The 27,470-nt window shown below is 36.2% G+C and overlaps 1 protein-coding gene across 9 annotated transcripts in view; it reads left to right on the top strand.

Moving 5' to 3' along the window:
• Positions 1 to 27,470, top strand: part of KANSL1L (KAT8 regulatory NSL complex subunit 1 like) — a 125,559-nt gene that overhangs the window by 9,109 nt on the left and 88,980 nt on the right. For 4 of the 9 annotated variants that reach the window (XM_070771482.1, XM_070771460.1, XM_070771479.1 and 1 more), the window contains exon 2: positions 13,242 to 14,355. In XM_070771482.1, the coding sequence (XP_070627583.1) occupies positions 13,271 to 14,355 (1,085 nt within the window). In that variant the 5' untranslated portion in view covers positions 13,242 to 13,270. Of the gene's footprint in view, positions 1 to 830; positions 10,267 to 13,241; positions 14,356 to 27,470 lie in introns of those variants that run through there. The other 5 variants (XM_070771466.1, XM_070771495.1, XM_070771489.1 and 2 more) reach the window with 5 other exon arrangements.

The following is a 27,470-nucleotide window of genomic DNA, read 5'->3' as shown; positions in this document are numbered from 1 at the left end:
ACACTGTATTTTAAGGTTTTAGCACACACAAAAAATAATATATCTCATAAGGATGTTTTTATCCTGACAGGTTGAAGTCATAATATTTTGTATATAATGGGTAACAATGAAGTTAAAATTTCATGTTTCTTTTTATTTTTTGTAATATGTCTGCACATTTTAAATTACATGTGTAGCTCATGTCATATTTCTATTGGACAGCAATGTTGTATTTCCTAGCCTTGAGATTCTTTTCACAGTAAAGTACCTTATGAACCCCTTTCCTTGACATTTTTGTTATGTTTTTATAATTATTACTTATGTGGCTGTGCTGGGTCTTAGTTGCGGCACACCGGACCTCTGTGGCATGCAGGATCTTTTAGTTGCAGCACATGAACTCTCAGTTGTGGCATCCAGGATTTAGTTTCTGACCAGGGATCAAATCTGGGCCCCCTGCATTGGGAGCGCAGAATCTTAGCCACTGGAGCACCAGGGAAGTCCCCTTGAAATTTTTAAATGATTTTATTATTTTGAATGATGTTTATTGAAGAAATATTTATTAAGGGCCTGCTATGTACCCAACAATATTTTATGATACAGCAGTGAATGAAAACATTCACATCCTGCTTTCATACAGCTTTCATTCTAGTGGGGAAAATGTATGATAAATTTTTAGTGATAAAATTTTAATGAACTATTATTCTAAATACTATTGGCTATTATACTGGCTGCTGCTGCTAAGTCACTTCAGTCATGTCCGACTCTTACCGACCCCATAGACGGCAGCCCACCAGGCTCCCCCCGTCCCTGGGATTCTCCAGGCAAGAAAACTGGAGTGGGTTGCCATTTCCTTCTCCAATTATATTGGCTATTATATATAATTTTGTGTACTTTAATTTTAATACAGTGCTTCATGTATTGAATGACTTATGCTATATAATTTACTTTTGGCATTTATCTTCCTTTATGTTCTCTGACTTTGCTGGATCTGTGGTTTTATGTCTGACATTAATTTGGAGGAATCCTCAGTCATTATTGCTTCAAATATTTCTTTTCTCTTCCCCTTCACTGTTCCCATTATGTGTATACATTAACACCTTTTTTAGTTGACCCACAATTCTTGGATATTCTTGTTTATGTGTCCTCACCCCCCAACCTCTCCCTCCCCCACCACCATCTATCCTCTTTTCATTTTGTAAGTTTCTATTGATATATCCTCAAGCTCAGATCTTTTCTGAGCCATGTCCAGTCTGCTAAAGAGTCCATCAAAGGCATTCTTACTTCAGTTATAGTGGTGTTAGTCTCTAGCATTTCTTTTTTTTTTTTTTTTGGCCATACCACATGGCAAGCAGGATCTTAGTTCCCCAACCAGCGATTGAACCTGTGCTCCCTGCATTGGGAAGTCAAAGTCTTAATCACTGGACTGCCAGGGAATTCCCACCAGCTGAACTTTCTAAGTTTTCTTTTAGGCTTCTTTCTCCCCGTAATGCCTCTTCCTTTGTTCAGATAAATGTGAGTGAACTCCCTGGCATGATCCTGGGCTCCTTTCTCTGGCTCATGTTCTAGATAAGTTTATAATTATTCTTCTTCAAACATACCAAATTTATTCCTGCTTTAAAGGTTTGTATGAATTGTCTTTTTTCCTTGAAAAGTTCTTACTTGAAATCTTGGTTAGATTTTAGTAATTTCTAGTCTTAGAGCAGATCTCATCAAGAGACTTCCTTCATCATCAAATCTAAGTTAACTCCTACTGCAACATACTCATGCCCTGTTACTCTACTTTGATTTTTATAAAAACAATGAGACCCCTATTTACGTCTTACCTTTTTATTTTCTTATTTGTGTGTTCTCTGTCTACCATTTGTTGGATAGAATGTAAGCTCTGTAAGAATAGAAACCTTACTTGTCATGCTCACTGCCATCTTCCTAGTACCTAACATAGTGTCTCTTAACATGCTTCTCAGTTATTGTGTGCGTTAACTGAATGGTTTAATGTTTGATCTGAGATCAAATATACATTTAATGAAGGTGGGTTTCCCTGGTGGCTCAGTGGTAAAGAATCTGCCTGCAATGCAGGAGATGTGGGTTCAATCCCTGGGAAGATCGCCTGGAGAAGGAAATGGCAACCCACTCCAGTGTTCTTGCCTGGAGAATCCCAGGGACGGGGAAGCCTCGTGGGCTGCCGTCTATGGGGTCGCACAGAGTCGGACACAACTGAAGTGACTTAGCAGCAGCAGCAGCAGCAGCAATTAAACAACAACGAAAAATAAATAAAATTCAGCTTCCACCAGAAATAGACAAAACTATATTTCTGAGAAAAAATAAATTTCTTCATTTTCTGCTTTTAAAAAGTCAACTGGTTAATTTCCATGTATTTTGGGGAAATGTTTTGTTTTTAAAAGATGAAATAGGTTTTCAGCTGCCAGTCATAAGCACTTCTCTATAAATAAGTTGTGGTATCGATGGATTTATACCCAAATGAAAACCAGGTGGTCTTGTAGTTATTCTCAATGTCTTAAATTGGCTTCCAAAATACTGGAGATTTTAGATGTTATAAAATAATTTTGATCATGTGGAATACAGCGTATGGAACTAGTGAAGATATCTTGAGGTGAACTAGCAGAATTATTATTTTATGCTCTCAAATCAGTGTTCTTCATGTGCTCTGCCTCTAAACAGATGTCTATTATGCATAAGAGAAAATAATACACAGTTGAAAATGGTTACAATTTAAAACTGTATAATAGTTGAAACCATTTTTCTGAATTAACCTGAATGGTAAACTCTGTGACTTTCAGGAGTATGCACATCTGATTTCCACTAATTCCTAGACATACTGCCTTTTGTATATTTATGTCAAAGGCTCCTCAATTATTATGTTTTAAATAGTTGTTAGATGTTTATTTTATTGTTTAATTTTGAGGAAGTCCAAGTTACCAAGTTTTTCTCTTACAAATGTTTTTGTGTCATAGTTAAAAAAAAAAAAAACTTTGCCCAACCCAATATCACAAAGATTTTCTCCTATTTTTTTCTAGACATTTTATGGCTTTAAGTTTTACATTTAGGTCTATCCATTCTGACGTATGTGACTGTTTTTGTATAAGGTATGAGATATGGGTTAAGGCTCAGAATTTTGCAGATGGGTACCTTATTGTTCCAGAGCATTTGTTTAAAAACCGTCTTTCTGCATTGAAGTGCCATTACATCTTTATCAGAAATCAATTGACTGTATACCTGTGGGTCTATTTAACAGCTATTTTTTCCCATTGATCTGTGTCCATTTTTGGCCAATTCATGCTTATTTTGACCAAAGTAAATAGATAGGCATTATGAGTCCTTTAGCTTCATTCTTGTTTTGGCTATTCTAGTTGCTTTCTCTTTCCATACAGATTTTTTAAAATTTGTTGATTATTTACTTTTGGCTGCATGGGGTCTTTACTTGCTGCACATGGGCCACTCTTCGTTGCTTTGCATGGGCTTGTCGTTCTGGTGGCTTTTCTTGTTGGATGGGCCCATGGGCTCTAGGCATGTGAACTTCAGCATTTGCAGCGCACAGGCTGAGTAGTTGTGGCTCATGGGCTTAGTTGCTCTGCAGTATGTGGAATCTTTCTGGACCAGAGCTCAAACCTGTGTTTCCTGCATTGGGAGGCAGACTCCTTACCACTGGACCATCTGGAAAATGCTCCATACAAATTTTGAATCAGCTTATTGATATTAACAAAATTCCTGTCAAGATTTTGACTGGGATTGTGTTAAATCTATATATCAGTTTAAGGAGAATTAACATTGCAACAATATTGAATAATTAATCCATGAGCAATCTTGTTGTTGTTCAGATGCTAAGTTGTGTCTGACGTGGACCCCATGGACTGCAGCACACAGACTTCCCTGTTCTTCACGATCTCCTGGAGTTTGCTTAAACTCATGTCCATTGAATCAGTGATGCCATCTCATCCCCTGTCATCCTGATCTCCTCCTGCCCGCAGTCTTTCTCAGCATCTGCGTCTTTTACAACGAATTGGCTCTTCTCATCAGATGACCAAAGTATTGGAGCTTCAGCATCAGTCCTTCTAATGAATATTCAGGGTTGATTTCCTTTAGGCTTGACTGGTTTGATCTTGGTGTCCAAGGGATTCTTAAGAGTCTTTTCCAGCACCACAATAAGAAAGCATCAGTTCTTCAGTGCTCAGTGTTCTTTATTTTCCAGCTTTCACATCCATACGTATCTACTAGAAAAACCATAGCTTTGACTATATGCACATTTGTCAGCAAAGTGATATCTCTCCTTTTTAATATGCTGTCTAGGTTTATCATAGCTTCTCTTCCAGGGAGCAAACGTCTTAATTTCATGGCTGCAGTCACCATCTGCAGTGATTTTGGAGCCCAAGAAAATAAAGTCTGTCCCTCTTTCCATTGTTACCCCATCTATTTGCCATGAAGTGATGGGACCGGATGCCGTGATCTTAGTTTTTTGAGTTTTAAGTCGGCTTTTCACTCTCCTCTTTCACCCTCATCAAGAGGTTCTTATTTCTTCTTCACTTTCTGCCATTAGAGTGGTGTCATCTACATATCTGAGGTTATTGATATTTCTCCTGGTCTTCATTCCAGCTTGTGATTCATCCAGCCAAGCATTTCACATGATGTACTTTTCTAGTGTGTAGATCCTGCACATTTTTTGTTAGATTGACACCTCAGTATTTAATATTTTTAAACTATTGAAATTATTACTGTTTTAAAATTTTCTATCTTTTTTTTCATTTCCAATATTTAGCAATACAAGTGATTTTTGTGTCTTGACTTTTTTATCTGCTACCTTAGTAAGCTCATTACATCTAGGAGCTTTTTTTATAGATCCCTTTAGGACTTTCCAGGTGGCTCAGTGGTAAAGAATCTGCCTGCAATGCAGGAGACAGAGGTCAAGAGGAAGAAGGTCCCTGGGTCAAGAAGATTCCCTGGAGAAGGAAATGGCAACCCACTCCAGTACTCTTGCTTGGGAAATCCCATGAACAGAGGAGCCTGGTGGGGTTATGGTTCATAGAGTTGCAAAGAGTTGGACACAACTGAGTGAGTGATCATGTCTGCATGGAATTTTCTATGTAGAAAATCATGTTATCAATGAGTAGACACAGTTTTACTTTCCAGATATATGTGACTCTTGTTTCTTTTCCTTCATCTGTCCCACTAATTAGGACCTCCAATGTGATGATGAATAGGAGTAATAAGAACAGACACCTTGCCTCATTCCCAGTCTTAACAATTGAAGTATTCAGTCTTTCATCATAACCATGAAGTTGTTGCTAGGCTTTTGAGTAATGTTCCTTGTCAGGTTAAGCTATTTCCCTCTTTTTCCTGGTTTGCTGAGTTTTTTTCCCGATTATGAACACACACTGCTACTGCTAAGTCACTTCAGTCGTGTCCGACTCTGTGCGACCCATAGACGACAGCCCACCAGGCTCCCCTGTCCCTGGGATTCTCCAGGCAAAAACACTGGAGTGGGTTGCCATTTCCTTCTCCAATGCATGAAAGTGAAAAGTGAAAGTGAAGTCGCTCAGCCGTGTTCTACTCTTTGCGACCCCATGGACTGCAGCCTACCAGGCTCCTCTGTCCATGGGATTCTCCAGGCAAGAGTACTGGAGTGGGTTGCCATTTCCTTTTGTCAAATGCTTTTAATTTTTTTTCTTTAGTCTTTTGATATGGTGCATTTCAATGATTAATTTTATTTTAAAAATGATAACTGAAATAGATGTTGTTACTACATAAGTTCTGGAATACCTTTAAAAATTATGACTGTTTATTCAGCCAACAAATATCTGACAATTATTATGTACCAGACATTGTTTTAAGTGCTGCAGATTAGAACATTGAACAAAACTGAGTTCTGCCCTTGAATTGTATTATTTCCTTAGAATGTAATAGAGTGTCAGGTTCTGATATTAGTGTTCTGAGGCTCAATGTAACAGTGTAGGGGAATGGAGAATCGTGAAATGAGGTGCTAGGGCTATTGTAAATAATTAGTTAAGGTAGGACTCTCTGAGGAGGTGACTTTAGAGCAGAAACATGAATGAAGTGAGGGAGCCAGCCATCTTATATGTGGAAAATTGTTCCAGACTGAGAGAATGGTAAATAGGAAGTCTCTGAAGCAAGGACTTTCTGTGCTCAAGAATAGCACAGAGGCCACTGTTTATGGAATGTAGCAACCTGTGGAGAAAGTTACTAAGAGGGGAAGTAGTCAGGGACTTGATAGTGAAGAACTTTATAGGCCATGATAAGAACAAGTTTGGATTTTAAGTGTAATGGCAACCACTTTTTTTTTTTTAACCAAATATTTATTAGGTATCTGCTATATCTCAGATACTTTCGCATGTTGAAGACAGAGTAGTTAACAAAATACAGAGTAGTGAACAAAAAAAGTTCAAGCAGTTGAAATGTTAGTAATAAGTGTAGTTGCTTATGTCATGTGGAGGTAGTTAGAAGTGATAGAGTTTAGAATGCTCAATTAGTAAACATTATGCATAATGATTGTATGTTTAATTAAAAAGTTGGAATAAATGGACTTGTGTCTTACACTAAAGCTACATGAACATAGTTTATCCTTTTTTAATTATAGGAGACATAGCTAATTTTGTGAAGTTCTTTTGATTGCAAAGTAGAGAGACTTTCAGGCTAGGTTTTGGTGTGTGTGTGTGTGTGTGTTTAATAAGGATTCACTTGAGAATAGAATATAGAAAAACTTAATGGAAATACTGGAACAGGAACTGTGATATTGCTAGACCTTCCAGAGTCCAAAATCCCCAAATCTTTAAACCCCAGTGCATTAATCACATATTGCTATGTAGCATGCAGGAGACGGAGCCAAAACAAAAACAACACCCAGTTGTGGATGTGACTGGTGATGGAAGCAAGGTCCAATGCTGTAAAGAACAATATTGCATAGGAACCTAGAATGTTAGGTCCATAAATCAAGGCAAATTGGAAGTGCTCAAACAGGAGATGGCAAGAGTGAACGTCGACATTTTAGGAATCAGTGAACTACAATGGACCGGAATGGGTGAATTTAACTCAGATGACCATTATATCTACTACTGTGGGCAAGATTCCCTTAGAAGAAATGGAGTAGCCATCATAGTCAACAAAAGGGTCCAAAATGCAGTACTTAGATGCAGTCTCAAAAATGACAATATAATCTCTGTTCGTTTCCAAGGCAAACCATTCAAAATCATGGTAATCCAAATCTGTGCCTGGACCAGTAATGCTGAAGAAGCTGAAGTTGAACGGTTCTATGAAGACCTATAAGACCTTCTAGAACTAACACCCAAAAAAGATGTCCTTTTGATTATAGGGGACTGGAATGCAAAAGTAGGAATTCAAGAAACATCTGAAATAACAGGCAAATTTGACCTTGGAGTACAGAATGAAGCAGGGCAAAGTCTAATAGAGTTTTGCCAAGAGAATGCACTGGTCATAGCAAACACCCTCTTCCAACAACACAAGAGAAGACTCTACACATGGACATCACCAGATGGTCAACACCGAAATCAGATTGGTTATATTCTTTGTAGCCAAAGATGGAGAAGCTCTATAGAGTCAGCAAAAACAAGACCGGTAGCTGACTGTGGCTCAGATCATGAACTCCTTATTGCCAAATTCAGACTGAAATTGAAGAAAGTAGGGAAAACCACTAGACCATTCAGGTATGCCCTAAAATCCCTTATGATTATACAGTGGAAGTGAGAAATAGATTTAAGATACTAGACCTGATAGAATGTCTGATGAACTATGGACAGAGGTTCATGACATTGTACAGGAGACAGGGATCAAGACCATCCCCAAGAAAAAGAAATGCAAAAAGAAAACTGGCTGTCTGAGGAGGCCTTAGAAATAGCTGTGAATAGAAGAGAAGCCAAAAGCAAAGGAGAAGAGGAAAGATATACCCATTTGAATGCAGAGTTCGGAAGAATAGCAAGGAGAGATAAGAAAGCCTTCCTCAGTGATCAATGCAAAGAAATAGAGGAAAACAATAGAATGGGAAAGACTAGAGATCTCTTCAAGAAAATTAGAGATACCAAGGGAACATTTCATGCACAGATAGGCTCAATAAAGGACAGAAATGGAATGGACCTAACAGGAGCAGAAGGTATTAAGAAGAGAATGCAAGAATACACAGAAGAACTGTACAAAAAGATCTTCACGGCCCAGATAATCATGATGATGTGATCACTCACCTAGAGCCAGACATCCTGGAAAGTGAAGCCAAGTGGGCCTTAGGAAGTCTCACTATGAACAAAGCTAGTGGAGGTGATGGAATTCCAGTTGAGCTATTTCATATCCTAAAAGATGATGATGTAAAAGTGCTGCACTCAATATGCCAGTAAATTTGGAGAACTCAGCAGTGGCCACAGGACTGGGAAAGGTCAGTTTTCATTCTAATCCCAAAGAAAGGCAATGCCAAAGAATGCTCAAACTACCGCACAGTTGCACTCATCTCACATGCTAGCAAAGTAATGCTCAAAATTCTCCAAGCCAGGCTTAAGCAATTCGTGATCTGTGAATTTCCAGATGTTCAAGCTGGTTTTAGAAAAGGTAGAGGAACCAGAGATCAAATTGCCAACATCTGCTGGATCATCAAAAAAGCAAGAGAGTTCCAGAAAAATATCTATTTCTGCTTTATTGACTATGCCAAAGCCTTTGACTATGTGGATCACAATAAACTGTGGAAAATTCTAAAAGAGATGGGATTACCAGACCACCTGACATGCCTCTTGAGAAAACTGTATGCAAGTCTGGAAGCAATAGTTAGAATTGGACATGGAACAACAGAATGGTTCCAAATAGGAAAAGGAGTACATCAAGGCTGTATTTTGTCACCATGCTTATTTAACTTATATGCAGAGTACATCATGAGAAATGCCAGGCTGGATGAAGCACAGGCTGGAATCAAGATTGCCGGGAGAAGTATCAGTAACATGCAGATGACACCACCCTTATGGCAGAACGTGAAGAAGAACTAAAGAGCCTCTTGATGAAAGTGAAAGTGGAGAGTGAAAAAGTTGGCTTAAAGCTCAACACTCAGAAAACAAAGATCATGGCCTCTGGTCCCATCACTTCATGGGAAATAGATGGAGAAACAGTGGAAACAGTGGCTGACTTTATTTTTTGGGACTCCAAAATAATTGCTGATAGTGACCGCAGCCATGAAGTTAAAATATGCTTACTCATTGGAAGGAAAGTTATGACCAACCTAGACAGCATGTTAAAAAGCAGAGACATTACTTTGCCAGCCAAGTTCCATCTAGTTAAGGCTATGGTTTTTCCAGGAGTCATGTATGGATGTGAGAGCTGGACTATAAAGAAAGCTGAGTGCCAAAGAATTGATGCTTTTGAACTGTGGTGTTGGAGAAGACTCTTGAGAATCCCTTGGACTGCAAGGAGATCCAACCAGTCAATCCTGAAGGAAATCAGTCCTGAATATTCATTGGAAGGACTGATGGTGAAGCTGAAACTCCAATACTTTGGCCACCTGATGCAAACTGACTGATATGAAAAGACCCTGGTACTGGGAAAGATTGAAGGCAGGAGGAGAAGGGGATGACAGAGGATGAGATGGTTGGATGACATCACCGACTAATGGACATGAGTTTGAGTAAACTTTGGGAGTTGGTGATGGACAGGGAGGCCTGGCGTGCTGCTGTCCATGGGGTCGCAAAGAGTTGGACACGATTGAGCAACTGAACTGAACTAAACTAATGTAGCACATAGCATATAACACATTTATCCATAATTTTATGGTTTAAAACATCTATTTCACAGTTTCTGTGGGTCAAGAATATAGGCATGGCTTTCCTGAGTGCCTCTCGCTCAAAGTTTCTCCCAAGGCTGCAGTCAAGGTGTTAGAGCTACAGGCATCTGAAAGCTGGAATGAGGATGGATCACTGCTTCTCAGATCACTGGCATGACTGTTGACAGGCTTTAGGTCATTGCTGTCTATTGGCTGAAGTCAGTAGTTCTTTGCCATGAGAGTCTTCCCAGCTCACAGCGTGGCAGTTAATGTTCTTTAGTGAGTGAGGGGGTGACAAGATGGCAGCCACGATCTCTTTGTAACCTAATTTTAAAAGTGGCATCCCATTATCTCTTTTACATTCTATTTGCTAGAAAAGAATGTCATTAAATCCAGTCCACACTGAAGTCAATAAATCCACTCCACACTCAAGAAGAAAGGATTACACAAAGACATGAATACCAGGAAACTGGGATTTTTAAGATCATTTTAGAACCTGCCTATCATACCAAGTAAGCCCTAGCCCTACCAGAGTTTTTTGTGTGTATGCTTTATTCTAGATCTCTACCATAAATGTTTCTTAGCCACTCTCAATGTCTACATTTCTTTGTTTTCTCTTTTTTCTATTAACTCTAGTTCTTATCTAATAATCGGTATATCTTTTTCTGCTTATTTTTAGTTTTCCCTTATTTCTAGTTTATCCAGGAATAAGAAATCCACTGCTTCTCATTATTTCACCCCTGTCCTGCTGCCCACCACTTTGATTACATACTTCGTACCCTTTTCAAATTTCTAAAGGAGAAAGGGTAAGGAGGGGATAGAGTATAGTATCTTTTGAGTATAACTGCCTCAGGGAGAACTGATTAGGGCAGTTTCCCTCAGAGAGCAATGTAATTATCTAAACACAATTGTTAATATCTATAAATTAGAAGTTATGGTCATTGCATTAAGTGACAGACAGAATCTTGAAAAAAAAATTTCCCAGTGCTAGCTTTTTTAATATTTTTCTGTTTTTCATAAAAGTGCAAAATATATTTTTAAAAAGAAAATCCAATATTCTGGTTATTTTTTTCCTATTTGTTTGCTTTTGGAAAAATTAAAAATCTTTTATAAATAGGATTTATTATTTTTGAGACATATAAAAGTATATAAATTTTGACACAGAAAATTATACAGAAATCTCTTTATTTTTTGAGACATTGAACAGTAAAATATAAAATAGGCAAATATTTTTATTGCACAGAATTAACAGCCATTAACATTCGTTCATTTTTCACTGAATCTTTTTCCCCTAAGTAATAAAATTTTATAGCTAAAATTCAACTTGTCTTAAAGCAGCACTCTTAGTTCTGTTTCATGCAATTTACCTGACTACTGTTACAACTTTGGTGGGTATTTTTCTGGTTCCTCTTTTGTTCTTGTAAACACTTAAACACACACATGTATATATACATAAATATGGTATAGTTTGTGTTTGTATTTTATTTATATGGTACCATAGTATGGGCTTCCCTCATAGCTCAGTTGGTAAAGAATCTGCCCGCAATGCAGGAGACTTGGGTTCAATTCCTGGGTCGGGAAGATCCCCCTGGAGAAGGAAATTACAACCACTCCAGTACTCTTGCCTGAAGAATCCCATGGACAGGGGAGCCCATGGGCTACAGTCCATTGGATCACAAAAAGTTGGACACAACTGAGCGATTAAACCACCACCACTGCACCATAGTACATATATTCTGCACCATTTTTTAAAAAATTATTTTGTTTTTGAGGTTTGTCTATATTGATATATATAGATCTAGCTCATTCATTTTTTAACTACTACCTAGCATTCCACATGTTTTAATGTCCATTATCTTATTGTTAAATATGTAGGTTACTTTGAAAGAGTGGTTTTCTCATACAAACACTGATCTCTTATGCACCTTTTCACATTATTGTCAAATTAGCATAAAATTGTGGTTCAGATAGATGTGAGAAGTCTTCTTTACCCACATTCCCATGGCAAGTGATATTTTCAGACTTAAAACTCTCTTTTCAATTTGATTAGAAAACTCATCTCTTGCTTTATTTACATTTCCTTTATTACTGGTATGATTGAGTATATGTTTAATGATCATTTGAATGTCATCATCTCTGAAGTATCTGACTGTTGTAACTTTTGCTTGTTTCTAGGAGTTCTTTATGTATTCTGGATACTAATCCTTTGTTGATATATGTTGCAAATATCTTTTCCTAGTCTGTCACTTTTAACCCTCTGTATAGATTTTTATTCTAATTTCATAAACGTTTTGTGCCTTTTTTTTCCTTTTGATAATTCTTGTTAGTCTTTGCAGAGAATATGATTTTGGTTTTGTGTTTTTAAACAAGAATGAAGGATCGAGAGTTACAGCTAAGTCCGGGGACTTGGCTTATATGAATTTGGCTATTTAAATGGCTACTAACTGTCATGTGTTTTGAGACAGAAATTATAGTGTTATAGTTCCAAAGTATCTTCGAAAATGTGTGATTGTTAATGATATAAAATGTTTTCACTAACTCTTTAATCTTCATAATTTTTAAATTAAGTACTAAATTACCTTTTTTATGTCAGAATATGTAATTTTATACTTTTTACTTTGATAAAATAATATGAAATTTGTTTAATTATGGGATTAATCTTTAGTGTCATCTGTAATATCCCCTACTGTGTTTTCAGGCAGGAGTAAGAGCTTCTGTAATGATAACTGATGAGTATCCATTTGTGAAAAGAAAATAATGATTGCAGATTTTTTTAGAAAAAAAATTTTCACATTGTGGATCAGGCTAGTTTTCACTACATTATTTTTTAGCACCTGTGAAATAATATACTTTTTTTTTTTTTTTGGCTGTACCACGAGGCTTGCAGGATCTTAATTCCCTTAGCAGAGATTGAACCCAGGCCCTGGCAGTGAAAACATGAAGTTCTAACCACTGGACCACCAGGGAATTTCCAATTATATACTTTTTTGTTTGTGGTTCAGTTCTGTGTTTTAGTTATTAATACTGTTCAAATTGTGAAGTTTAAATTGAGAAATGAAAATTTTGAACAGTTATATTTTATAAAAATATATTTTTGTTTGGAAATGTGGGATCAAGTCACATTTTCAAGTATGAATCCCAGGATGGATTTTTTTTTTCTTTTGACTATCACTAATCATTGTCAAAAAAATGAAATCTTGAGATATAATTGCATTCACAAATATTTGTCTTTTATGTACTAGGTACAATACATCTTTCATTGAAGTTTTGGGTAGTAGGCCTATAGTCAGAGTAAAGAATAATCCTTATTAAATTCCTTATGAACTAGCAAAGAGCAGAGATAATGTTAGGAGTTGGCAAATTAAGGAAGAGTTTGGTTCCATTCAATACTTTTTAACCAGAGACATTGAAAGCGTTGCCCTTGGTAATAGTATAAGCATAAAACTTTTTTCTTGATATTTGATCTTTTATTTTTATGTTATTTTAGGTTTCCAGTAATTATCTGCAGGATTCGCCATGACCCCGGCTCTGAGGGAGGCAGCAACAAAGGGTATCTGCTTTTCATCTTTACCGAATACCATGGAATCGGACAAGATGCTATGCATGGAAAGTCCAAGGACTGTAGATGAAAAGCTAAAAGGAGACACTTTCTCTCAGATGCTGGGATTTCCAACTTCTGAACCTACTCTTAACACTAATTTTGTGAATTTAAAACATTTTGGCTCCCCTCAGTCTTCAAAACATTACCAGACAGTTCTTTTAATGAGTTCTAACACTACGTTAAATAAATACAATGAGAATTATAAACAAAAGAAATTAGGGGAACCCAACTGCAATAAGCTGAAAAACATCCTGTGTAATGGCGGCAGTATTCAGCTCAGTAAAATTTGTCATTCTCATTCTGAAGAGTTCATCAAAAAGGAACCTCTGTCAGATACCACAAGTCCATGCGTGACAGATGTACAAATTATTTTGGATTCAAATGTAACCAAAGACACTAATGTAGATAAAGTACAACTGAAAAACTGTAAATGGTACCAAAAGAATGCACTTCTGGATAAAGTTGGTGGTGAGATTAAAAAGGGTTTATTGCACCATGCTCAAAACAAAATTGGACCTGACCACTCATATGTGCCTATTAGTTCCTCCGCTGCTGAAAAGGAGGAGGAAGTGAATGCTCGTTTACTTCAGTGTGTAAGTAAACAGAAAATTTTACTTAGCCAGGCTAGAAGAACTCAGAAACATTTGCAGATGCTCCTGGCAAAGCATGTTGTTAAGCACTATGGTCAACAAATGAAATTTTCTATGAAACATCAGCTCCCCAAAGTAAAGATTTTTCATGAACCTACCACAATTTTGGATAACAGTTTACCTAAATGCACTGAAATTAAGCCAGACATCAACATATTGACTGCAGAGACTAAATTGTGGAATGACACAAAAAATGGCTTTGCACGGTGTACAGCTGCAGAAATCCAAAGATTTGCACTGTCTGCTACAGGCCTGTTGTCTCATGTTGAAGAGGGTCTGGATTCTGATGCAACTGATAGCAGCTCTGATGACGATTTGGATGAGTATACCGTTAGGAAAAATGTATCAGTGTAAGTGCAAAATTATTATTAGACCTTTTACTGTTCTGTGTATAGCAGCAACTTTTTCTTGATTTCAAAATATGTTAAAAGGAAAGCAATTTTCTAAAATCTTAATGCCATAATCTCTAAGTTATAAAACTTTGGTGAACTTTAAAAATGTTTCATTTGTTAAAAATGACTGTGTGAATATATACATACTATTTAAAAATAAGTTACCCAATTGCTCTATCTAGGAAAAACCCTTATAGGAATAGTGAAAAATAATTAGCTGTAAGTATGTGTTTTTTCTGTTCTTCAATGGAATAGGATATAGACAGCTCTTACAATTTTGCTCAAGTAACCTAGCCAAAATGTATGGTTCAAAAAATTTAAAGTCAGAATAGGGAGCCCTCATTGGCTTCAGGAGTCAGTTGGTAGTACGTATAAGCTGACCTGCTACTTAGAAAAAATTTTAGCTATTTACAGACTCATATTCACAGCTGTCAGCTCTGGTCTTTACCAGCTTAGTCAATTTTTGCTAGATTAATCAAAACAAAATTATAATGTCATCTATTAGATAACTATTCAGTGCTTCTTATTTGCTGGACCCTAGTTCGTAGGCAAAATATTCACAGCCTTGATCCTCTTGGGAATCTGCCACAAAGAGTGGTATCTAGATATTTTATGAAACAAAACAAACTTAGAGAAAAATAGTTTTACTCATCATACTATTTTAATACTCCAGAACAGCTCTGGTAGACGTTTCTGGGATGATGGATGTTTTATGTCTGTGTATCCTAGCCACTAGCCCCCTGTGGCTACTGTGCACTTGAAATGTGGCCAGTACAACTGAAGAACTAAATTTTTAATTTTATTCAATTTGAATTAGTTTTATTTTAAACAGCTAGATGTAGTTTTTAGTCTAGCTTTCATAGAACCTGTTAATGTCCCTAAATTGATGTGAAATACTGTGTGGTATTTGGGGAGGAAGAAGTTCATCATTTTTATCAAATTTTCAAAGATAAATAAGAATTATTAGAGAATTAGAAGCAGAATACATTAATGTGTGTGTGTGTGAGAGTCGCTCAGTTGTGTCCGACTCTTTGCGACCCCATGGACTGTAGCCCTTCAGGCTCCTCTGTCCATGGGATTTTCCAGGCAAGAATACAGGAGTGGGTTGCCATTTCCTTCTCCAGGGGATCTTCCTGACTCAGAGATTGAACCTGGGTCTCCTGTATTGCAGGCAGATTTTTTACCATCTGAGCTACCAGGGAAGCGAATACATTAATCTTTACTAGTAAACAGAAAGTCAATGTATTAATTTTTCTAGCGAAGAGTAAAATGTAAAACAAAGTGACCATTCCAGGCTTTTAGTGTTCTATTTTCATGATATTTGAAATGTATTTGAATGTGAGAGCTAATAGTTATTGAGGACATGTTTTTTTTTTAACTGGCATTGTGCTATTTACTTTACATTTGACATTATTATTTAATCCTTTCAACAACCATGGGAGGTAATTTTTGTTATCTTTATTTCACTTAATAAGTGACTTGCCTGTGGTAAAAAAACCAATTAAGTGATGGAGCTAGGCTTCTTGCCCCATGTATATGAAACTTTAAACCTCTGGACTTTCTATGGAACCATGCAGCTTTGTCAACATTATATCAGTGATGCTTATATTATTAAGCCCACGTGTTCTGAAGAAAGCCCAAAAATTTATCAGATTTTCTATTTATAATGCTTTTGAACTAATTCAGTTTAATATTTAGTAGGTAAATGTAGATTATTTACTTTTTTTGTTTTTAATATTTTTGTTATTAATATTTAGTAGGTAAATGTAGATTATTTACTTTGTTGTTGTTAGAGGTAATGGGCAGGATTTTTTATTATTGAAACATAATTGATATACAGTATTATGTTAGTTTCAGGTATGCTGTATAGTGATTTGACATTTACATACATTTTAAAGTGATCATCACAAAGTCTAGTAACCATCTGTCCACATACAAAGTTATTACAATATTACCAACCATATTCCTTGTGTATTACATCTCCATGCCTTATTTATTTTATAAATGGAGGTTAATCCCCTTCACTTCTTTACCCCACCACCCCACACCCTGCCCTTCTAGATTCCATATATGAAGTCATATGGTATTTGCCTGACTTACTTAGCGTAATACCCTCTAGATTTATCCATATCATTGCATACGGCAAGATTTAATTTTTTATGGTTGAATGATATACCACTGCATGTGTGTGTGTGTTTATGTATAAACCAACTTCTTTCCCCACTCACTTATGGCTGGATACTTAGGTTGCTTCCATATCTTGGCTATTGTAAACAATGCTTCAGTGAACATGTGGGTGCCTATATCTTTTTTGAGTTAGTGTTTTGTTTTCTTTGGATAAATACCATGAAGTGGATTCCTGGATCATATAGTAGTTCTATTTTTAATTTTTTGAGAAACCTCCATACTATTTTTCATAGTGGTTGCACTAATGTACATTCTCACCAAGAATGCACAGGGGTCCTTTTTCTTTGCATCCTTGTAGCACTTGTTATTTCTTGTCTTTTTGATAATAACCATTCTAATGGTACGAGGTGATAGCTCATGGTGGTTTTGATTTGCAGTTCTCTGATTTGCAGTGATGTTGAGCTCTTTTTGATGTACCTGTTGACCATCTGTGTCTGTTTTGAAAAAATGTCTATTTAGATCCTCTGCTTATTTTTTAATCAAGTTTTTTGTTTTTGATGTTGAGTTGTATGAGTTCTTTGTATATTTTGCGTATTAACCCTTCATTAAATATATCATTTACAAATATGTTTCCCCATTCAGTATTCTGCCTTTTGATGTTTTGGTAGTTTCCTTTGCTAAACAACTTAATTTTAAGCAACTCAGGGCAAGTACTACTATTTTCTGTCATTGTATACCCAGTTCCTAGCATTGTCGACTTTTCAGTAGTTTTTTGGTGTTTGTTGAGTGAATGAATGAATTTTTCTGTATTTGTATATGTAGTTGTAAAGCTACAAAAATTGAGGTTAGCAATCTGTAAAATTTCTCTATTTTTTTTATCATTTCTCCTTCCATTCTGAAGTTTATCTTTACTTGATTTTTCCTCCTTTTTTCCTTGGTCTGTAGTAACAAACTAGTCACAAGGTGTATTTTATACAGTTTAGAACCAGCATAAGTGTATGTTGAATGGATAAATGAAATATGCCAAAATGTGGACATTTAAATGTCATTATTCTAATATATAGCATTTTAATTTTGATAAGTAAAATTGATAAAACATATTATATTTTCTTAAAATCTTAAATTATATAATTACAAGTGTCTTATTTATTTTTGATTTTTAGTTTATAGTGTGTATAAGAAAAACAAATTCCTTTACTCCATCACTCTCATCAGGAAATTTACCTGTGAAGAGATATGATTGTTTTAGGAAATAGGAAAGTACTCATATTGCCCATTACCAGTTATTTTAAATATATATAATTCATAATGACATTACTGATATACTTTAATAAGACTAGTATGCATTGAACACTTTTTTAGAGTCAGTTTACTTTGAAAATCAAGATAGCAGGACTTTTTTGTAGGTTTGAGATATAATCCTATTTGAATGGAATCCCCCCTCCGTGTTCTGTTCCTTTGTGGAAGGAACACAAGTTCTGGATATACTGTGTTACAATCATGGCTTGCTCTGTGACTGAGCAATGGTTAGGTTATCCTTAACCCACTGAATCAGATTCCTCCTATTTTGGTGTACATTAAAGAGTTCTGGAGATGATTAGATGAAATAATAATGTACCTATATGTAATAAGGCACTGATTTGAGAGCCAATATAGAGTGTCTTATTAAGCGATTTATAGTTTTGGAAAACTGGAGCTTAATATCCCATGGGAAACTTGGGGAAACAGAGTAAAATACATACCTAAGTTAACCATTTGAGAGGCAAAGAAGCTGGAGTATTTATTTATATATGAAATGCATCAGTTACTGAGTTAAGACTATTCCTATTTGTGTTAATTCCAATTCCTTGGCAGTTCTGTTCTGAAAAAGCCTATAAAGAAATGCAAGTGCTGGCATTTGGAAGTCAGGTCTGTGTATGTGAATTGGTAAGTTATGAAGTTATGTGTGTGGGTCACAGACAGAATCTGCTGCAATTATGTTAGCTCTTATCTGGTGGTAAGGGCTTAGAGTTCTGGCTTTCTTTTCCTCCCTCTGGGAAATGATGGTTATTTACTTTCTTCCAAGATGGATGTGGGAAAACTCATAGATTTTTAACACAAACATGTTCTGATCCTCCAAGCTTGTAAGAAAAAAGGAAGAAACATGGTTTCCTGTCTTATTTGAGAAAATCTGCCAATATTTTTCAAATCATTCAACCATCTTTGATGTTGGGAGAAAAATCTCATTAATTTTTCCAACTTAGTTTCCATATACTGAAATTTTCTTTGAGTTGTTTACTTCAGTTTGTAAATTGGCTTTCTTGATAAGGAAATTCTTTTAAACAAAATCAGATATTCACTAAGAAATAAAGGAGTATTGTTGATGCTTGCTTAAAAGCTGTGAGGTGACTCCAGATTGAAAGGAAAAAACAAAGTAGTTTCTTATAGACCCGCAGAAATTGAATACTCAGTTTTCTAAACATTTCCTATTTTGCCAGTAGAAAGGAAAAAAATCAGGTGATGAATGTTCCTTTGAGGAATTTGATAAATAGGAGTATGAACTCAGTGTGACATTCAGAGAGTAAAGAGATGAGTAATACTATATTAATGAATTGCAAATAAGAGTATTTAAAGTTTGTATAATATCACGTTGACAAATTATTTTTGTATTTATCACCTTTTAAATTCTCTGTACTTTATAAATAGATGGGGAATGTCTGATTCTTTTTTGTTTTATTTTACTTGTATGAGAAACAGAAAAAGTTGAATGGAAGACAGTCCTAGAGAAATTGCAGTGATATTTGAGTGACAGCTTGTGATGAAAGGGAAGTAAAGAGCAGAAATCAAAAAATGTAATTGTGAAACATTATTAGTTACAAAATGGTAAATATTTCATATTGTGGTATAGCACATTGTTGAGGAAAGTAATACTCCAGTTAAAATAAGCTCATTGGTTTGTATTATTTTTTTAACTAATAAAATCCATTTTCAAATAGTGTTAGGTTCACAGCAATATTGAGCAGAAAGCACAGAGAGTTCTGTGTGCTCCCTTCCCCCTCCACACAAACAGCTTCCTCCCAGATTGACATCCCCCACTGCAGTGGTGCTGTTTGTTTCAACTGACATTCCCACCATAGCCGTACTATTTGTTTCAGTCAGTGAACCTCCAAAGACACATCAATATTGCCCAAAGTCCACAGTTCAATATAGGGTTTACCCTTGGTGGTGTACATTCTATGGGTTTGGACAAAATTGTTAATGATACATACCCATCACTGTAGTATCACACAGAATGGTTTTACTACCCTCATAAATCCTCTTTGTTCTGTCTGTTCATCCTTTCTTCCCTCATAACCCCTGACAACCACTAATCTTACTACCTCCGTAGTTTTGCCTTTTTCAGAAAGTCATATAGTTGGAATGATATAGTTGGAAAGTCATATAGTTGGAACTGAGTATTCAATTTCTGCAGGTCTATAAGAAAGGCAGTGTGTAGCCTTTGCAGATTGGCTTCTTAGTACTAGGCACTTAAGTTTTTCCCATATTTTCCTGGCTTGATAACTCATTTCTTTCTAGCACTGAATAATATTCCACTGTCTGCATATAACCACGGTTTATTTAATCCATTCACTTGTTGAAAGATGTCTCAGTTGCTTCTAGGTTTTGGAAGTTATGAATAAAGCTGCTATAAACATCTGCATGCTGGTTTTTGTATGGACATACATTTTCAGTTCATTTGGGTAGATGCCAAGGAGTCCAATTGCTGGATTATATGGTAAGAGTATGTTTAGTTTTGTAAACAAACTGCCAAACTGTTTGCCAAAGTAGCTGTAATACTTTGCATTCCAGCCCACAATGAATGAGAATTCCTATTGCTCCACATCTTCGCCAGCATTTGATGTTGTCAGTGTTTTGGATATTGGCTATTGTAATAGATGTGTAGTGGTATATTATTGTTGTTTTAATTAGTAATTCCCAAGTGACATAGGATGTTGAATATCTTTTCATATGCCTACTTATATATATCTTCTTTGGTGATGTGTCTATTCAAGTCTTTTGCCTACTTTTTAACTGCATTGACTTTTATGAGTTCTTCATATGTTTCAAATAACAGTCTTTTATTATATATGTCTTTTCCAAGTGTTTTCTCCCAGTCTATGGCTTGTTTTCTCATTCTCTTTCAAGTGTCTTTTACAGAGGAGTTTTTAACTTTAATGAAGTCTAGCTCATCAATTATTTCTTTCATGGATCATGCCTTTGATGTGTCTAAGTGTCATCACCATATGCAAAGTCATCTAGATTTTCTCCTAAGTTATCTTCTTGGAATTTTATAGTTTGTGTTTTATATTTATGATCAATTTTGAGTTAATTCTTGGAAAGAGTATAAGGTGCATGTCTAGATTCATTTTTTTTTCCATGTGAAATGTCTAGGTTTTCCAACACTATATATTGAAAAGATTGCTCTTTCTCTGCTGTGTTGCCTTCACTTCTTGTCAAAGATCAGTTGACTGTATTTATGTGGATTTATTTGGGGACTCTGTATCAGGTTCTGTTAATCTATTTATCTGTTCTTTTGCTAAAACGACACTGTCTTGATTACTGTAGCTTATATTAAGTCTTAAATATGGATTATTTCAGTCCTCTGACTTGGCTCTTCTCCTTTAATATTGTGTTGGCTATCTTGGGTCTTTTGCCTCTCCATATAAACTTTAGAATCATTTTATCATTTCCACAAAACAGCTTGCTGGGATTTTGATTAGGATTGCATGGAATCTATAGAGCAAGTTTGGAAAAAACTGGCATATTAAAAATATTGATTCTTCCTATCATTGAATATGGAATATCTCTCTAGTTTTTTAGTTCTTTTTTGATAACTTTAATCATAGTTTTGTTGTATTTCCTCATGTAGATCATATATACTTTTTGTAAGATTTATACTTAAGAACGTACTGGTCATAGCAAACACTCTCTTCCAACAAAACAAGAGAAGACTCTACACATGGACATCACCAGATGGCCAACACCGAAATCAGATTGATTATATTCTTTGCAGCCAGAGATGGAGAAGCTCTATACAGTCAGCAGAAACAAGACTAGGACCTGACTGTGGCTCAGATCATAAACACCTTATTGCCAAATTCGGACTTAAATTTAAGAAAGTAGGGAAAACCACTAGGTCATTCAGGTATGACCTAAATCAAATCCCTTATGATTATATAGTGGAAGTGAGAAATAGATTTAAGGGACTAGATCTGATAGACAGAGTGCATGATGAACTATGGATGGAAGTTTGTGACATTGTACAGGAGACAGGGATCAAGACCATCCCCAAGAAAAAGAAATGCAAAAAAGAAAACTGGCTGTCTGAGGAGGCCTTACAAATAGCTGTGAAAAGAAGAGAAGCCAAAAGCAAAGGAGAAAAGGAAAGATATACCCATTTCAATGCAGAGTTCAAAAGAATAGCAAGCAGAGATAAGAAAGCCTTCCTCAGTGATCAGTGCAAAGAAATAGAGGAAAACAATAAAATGGGAAAGACTAGAGATCTCTTCAAGAAAATTAGAGATACCAAAGGAACATTTCATGTACAGATGGGCTCAACAAAGGACAGAAATGGTATGGACCTAACAGAAGAAGATATTAAGAAGAGATGGCAAGAATACACAGAAGAACTGTACAAAAAAGATCTTCATGACCTGGATAATCACAATGGTGTGATCACTCACCTAGAGCCAGACATCCTGGAATGTGAAGTCAAGTGGGCCTTAAAAAGCACCACTATGAACAAAGCTAGTGGAGGTGATGGAATTCCGGTTGAGCTATTTCAAATCCTGAAAGATGATGCTGTGAAAGTGCTGCACTCAATATGCCAGCAAATTTGGAAAACTCAGCAGTGGCCACAGGACTGGAAAGGTCAGTTTTCATTCCAATCCCAAAGAAAGACAATGCCAAAGAATGCTCAAACTACCGCACAATTGTACTCATCTCACACGCTAATAAAGTAATGCTTAAAATTCTCCAAGCCAGGTTTCAGCAATACGTGAACTGTGAAAATCCAGATGTTCAAGGTGGTTTTAGAAAAGGCAGAGGATCCAGAGATCAAATTGCAAACATCCACTGGATCATGGAAAAAGGAAGAGAGTTCCAGAAAAACATCTACTTCTGCTTTATTGACTATGCCAAAGCCTTTGACTGTGTGGATCACAACAAACTGGAAAATTCTGAAAGAGATGGGAATACCAGACCACCTGACCTGCCTCTTGAGAAATCTCTATGCAGGTCAAGAAGCAACAGTTAGAACTGGACATGGAGCAACAGACTGGTTTCAAATAGGAAAAGGAGTACATCAAGGCTGTATATTGTCACCCTGCTTATTTAACTTGTATGTAGAGTACATCAGGAGAAACGCTGGGCTGGATGAAGCACAAGCTGGAATCAGGATTGCCAGGAGAAATATCAATAAGCTCAGATATGCAGATGACACCACCCTTATGGCAGAAAGCAAAGAAGAACTAAAGATCTTCTTGATGAAAGTGAAAGAGGAGAATGAAAAAGTTGGCTTAAAGCTCAACATTCAGAAAACTAAGATCATGGTATCCAGTCTCATCACTTCATGGGAAATAGATGGGGAAACAGTGGAAACAATGGCTGAGTATTTTTGGGGGCTCCAAAATCACTGCTGATGGTGATTGCAGCCATGAAATTAAAAGACACTTACTCCTTGGAAGGAAAGTTATGACCAACCTAGATAGCATATTAAAAAGCAGAGACATTACTTTGTCAACAAAGGTCTGTCTAGTCAAGGCTATGGTTTTTTCCTGTAGTTATGTGTGGATGTGAGAGTTGGACTGTAAAGAAAGCTGAGTGCCAAAGAATTGATGCTTTTGAACTATGGTGTTGTAGATGATTCTTGAGAGTCCCTTGGACTGCAAGGCAATCCACCCAGTCCATCCTAAAGAGGATCAGTCCTGGGTGTTCACTGGAAGGACTGATGTTGAAGATGGAACTCCAGTAGTTTGGCCACCTGATGCAAAGAGCTGACTCATTTGAAAAGACCCTGATGCTGGGAAAGATTGAAGGCGGGAGGAGAAGGGGACGACAGAGGATGAGATGGTTGGATGCCATCACCGACTCAGTGGACATGAGTTTGGTTAAACTCTGGGAGTTGGTGATGTTCAGGGAAGCCTGGCATGCTGCAGACCATGGGGTCACAAAGAGTCGGACATGACTGAGCGACTGAACTGAACTGTTTTCATTTTTGGAGGTGCTAATGTAAATAGTAATGTGTTTTTAATTCAAATTCTGCCCCTTCATTTCTAGTATATGAGATAACAGTTGATTTTTTATATCAACTTTGTATCCTGCAACCTTGTTATAATTGTGTATTAGTTGTAGGCTTTTAAAACATGATTCTTTTGGATTTTTCCCGTAAATAACCATGTCATCTGTGAACAGTTTTATTTCTTCCTTACAAACCTATGTATCTTTTATTTCCTTATTTTATTGCATTAGCTATAATTTCCAGTACCCAATGTTGAGAAGGAGAGATGAGGGAATATCTTGTCTTGTTTCAGATCTTAATGGGAAAGGTTCTCATGTCTTATAATTTATTGTGATGTAGCTGTAGTTTTTTGGTAGACAGTTTTAATCAAGAGAAGAAATTCCCTCTATTCCTAGTTTACTTTGAGTTTTCATTGTTTGTGTTGTACTTTCTGAAATGCTATTTGTGCAACTATTGATATGTTCCTGTGATTGTTTTCTTTTTGATGTGATATGATATAATGATGTGATAATGATATGATCATGTTGATGTGATGGATCACATTAATTGATTTTGAATTTGAACCAGTTTTGCATACTGGAATAAATCCCACTTGGTTATGGTATTTAAGTCTTTTTATACATTGTTAAATTCAATTTACTAATATTTTGAGGTTCTTTGTGTTTATTTTCATGAGATTGTAGACGTCTTGTAATAACTTTATCTGGTTTTAGGGTAATGCTTGCTTCATAGATGAGTTAGGAAATAGTTCCTCTGCTTCTATCTTCTGAAATAATTTCTAGAGAATTGGTAAAATTTCTTTAAATTTTTGGTAGAAATTGTCAGTGAACTCATTTGGACCTGGCGGTTTCTGCTTTGGGCAGTTATTAATTATTGATTTAATTTCTTTAGCAGATACAGTCCCATTCATATTGTTTATTTCTTCTTTTTTTGCAATTTGGCAGATTGTACTTTTCAAGGAATTGGCCCATTTTCTCTAGGTTATCAAATTAGTGGACTTAGATTTTGTGTTTTCAGTCTCATTTGATTTCTGCTCTGATTTTTATTATTCCTTGTACTTACTTTGGATTGCATTTGCTCTTCCTTTTCTAGTTTCCTAAAGTGGAGCTTAGACAGTTGATTTTTAGATCTCTCTTATTTTCCAATATGTGAATTTAATGCTGTATATTCTGTTTTTCTCTTATGCTATTCACTGTAAGCAATGTTTCCACTGTATCCCACAATTTTTTTGTTTTTCTTTAATTTTTATTTGGAGAAGGCAGTGGTACCCCACTCCAGTACTCTTGCCTGGAAAATCCCATGGATGGAGGAGCCTTATATTTTTAATTACAAAAGTGATAATATCCCACAAGTTTTGATGACTTGTATTTGCATTTTCAGTTTGTTCATAGCATTTTAAAATTTCTAATGAGGTTTCTTCTTTGTTCACATGTTAATTAGAAGTGTGTTGTTTAATCTCCAAGTATTTTGAGATTTTCCAGTTAACCTTTCTGTTAATGATTTCTCATTTAATTCCTTTGTGGCCTAAGAGCAGACATTATATAATTTCTGTTTTTTTTAAACTTGTTGAAGTGTGTTTTATGACCCAGAATGTGATCTCTTTTGGTGAATATTTAATGTTAGCTTGAGAAGAATGTGTAATCTGCTATTGTTGGGTGAAGTAGGATATAGATATCAATTATATCCAGCTATTAGTAATTACTGGTGCTGTTGAGTTCACCTCTGTCTTTACTGATTTTCTGCCTGTTGAATCAATGCATTTCTGATAGAGGGAATGTTAAAGTCTCTGATTATAGTAGTGGATTTATCTATTTCTTCTTGCAATCGTCCGTCAGTTTTGCCTCACAGAGTGATATGGGTTTGTTGTTCTTGTTGTTAGCATTGAATATGCATTGAAGATTGTTACCTTCTCAAGGTATTATTATTATCTAATACCCCTCTTTATTCATGATAACATTCTTGCTGTGAAGTTTGTCCTGTCTGAAATTAACATAGCTACTCCTACTTTCTCTGTTTAATATATTTATTTATGACATTTACTTCTTTTGGCTGCACTGGGTCTTGTTGCTGCCCTTGGGCGTCCCCCTAGTGGCCGCGAGCGAGGTTCCTGTCTGTCTGTGGTGCGTGCGTTTCTCACTGTGGTGGCCTCTGTTGTTGTGGAGCGCAAGCTCAGTAGTTGTGGCCCACGGACTTAGTTGCCTGGCAGCATGTGAGATCTTCTCGAAACAGGGATCAAACCTTTGTCCCCTACATTGGCAGGCGGACTCCCAACCACTGAATCACCAAGGAAGTCCCTCTGACTTTCTTTTGTTTAGTGTTAGCATAGCCTAACTTTCTCTCTCTCTTCAGTTTAGTTTTTTGTTTTGTTTTGTTTTTAGTATAGCAGTTATTTATTAGTGAGATTAGTGGTTACAATTCTCCCTTGGACCTGTTGGCCTTACACACACACACACACACAGACAAAAACCTTTTTTAAAAATTGAATTATAATTGATTTACAATGTTGTGTTACTTTCAAGTGTGCATATATATGTCAAGTGTATATATATATATATAAAAGATTATTTTCCATTATAGGTTGTTATATAGGAATGTTATAGATTGTACCTTGAAAGGTACAGTCTACCAAATTGCAAACAAGAAGGAATAAGCAACCTTAATAGGACTGTTACTATATTGTTAACTTAAGATACCCAGTATAGTTCCCTGTGCTATGCAGTAGGTCCTTGTTGTTTACCATGTGGTAGCAGAGAGTCAGACACAACTGAGCAACTGACCTGAGTGTATATATGTTAATCCCAAACTCCCAGTTATCTGCCTGCCCCATTGCTGTTCCATTTGGTAACCATAACATTGTTTTCTGTATAAGCCTATTTCTGTTTTGTAAATAAGTTCATTTGTATTGTATTTTAAGGTTCCACATATAAGGGATATCCTATGATATTTGTCTTGCTTTGTCTGACTTCACTTAATATGATAATCTCTAGGTCCATCCTTGTTGCTGCAGATGGCAGTATTTTAATTCTTTTTATGATTGGGTAATATTCTGTTGTTTGTGTGTATGTATAGGTGTGTGTGTGTGTAGGGGGGTCTTATTTATTCATTAATCTGTTGATGTTACTTCCATATCTTGGCTATTTTAAATAGTGCTGCTATGAATACTGGATGCATATATCTTTTCAAATGAAAATTTTCTCTGCATATATGCCCAGGAGTGAAATTTCAGGATCAAATGGTAGCTCTATTTTTAGTTTTTAAGGATCTTACATATTGTCCTCCATAGTGACTGCTCCAATTTATATTCCCACCAACCATGCAGAAGACTTCCTGTTTCTCCACACCCTCTCCAGTGTTTATTATTCATAGACTTTTTAATGATGGCCATTCTGATTGGTGTGTGTGACACCTCATTGTAATTTTGATTTGCATTTCTTTAATTAGTGATACTAAGCATCAGTTCGTATGCAGTTAGCAGGCACATTTGTATGTCTTCTTTGGGGCTTCCCTGGTAGCTCAATGGTAAAGAATCTGCCTGCCAGTGCAGGAAGTTTGATCCCTGGGTTGGGATGATGCCCTGAAGAAGGAAATGACAACCCACTCCAGTATTCTTGCCTGGAAATCCAATGGATGGAAGAGCCTGGGCTACAGTTCATGGGGTCCCAAAAGAGTTGGACATGACATGACTTAG

This window comes from Bos indicus, chromosome 2 (assembly GCF_029378745.1).
Source record: "Bos indicus isolate NIAB-ARS_2022 breed Sahiwal x Tharparkar chromosome 2, NIAB-ARS_B.indTharparkar_mat_pri_1.0, whole genome shotgun sequence".
NCBI lineage: Eukaryota > Metazoa > Chordata > Mammalia > Artiodactyla > Bovidae > Bos > Bos indicus.
Note: the sequence above shows the minus strand (reverse complement) of the source record. Positions and strands in the feature narration are given on the sequence as shown.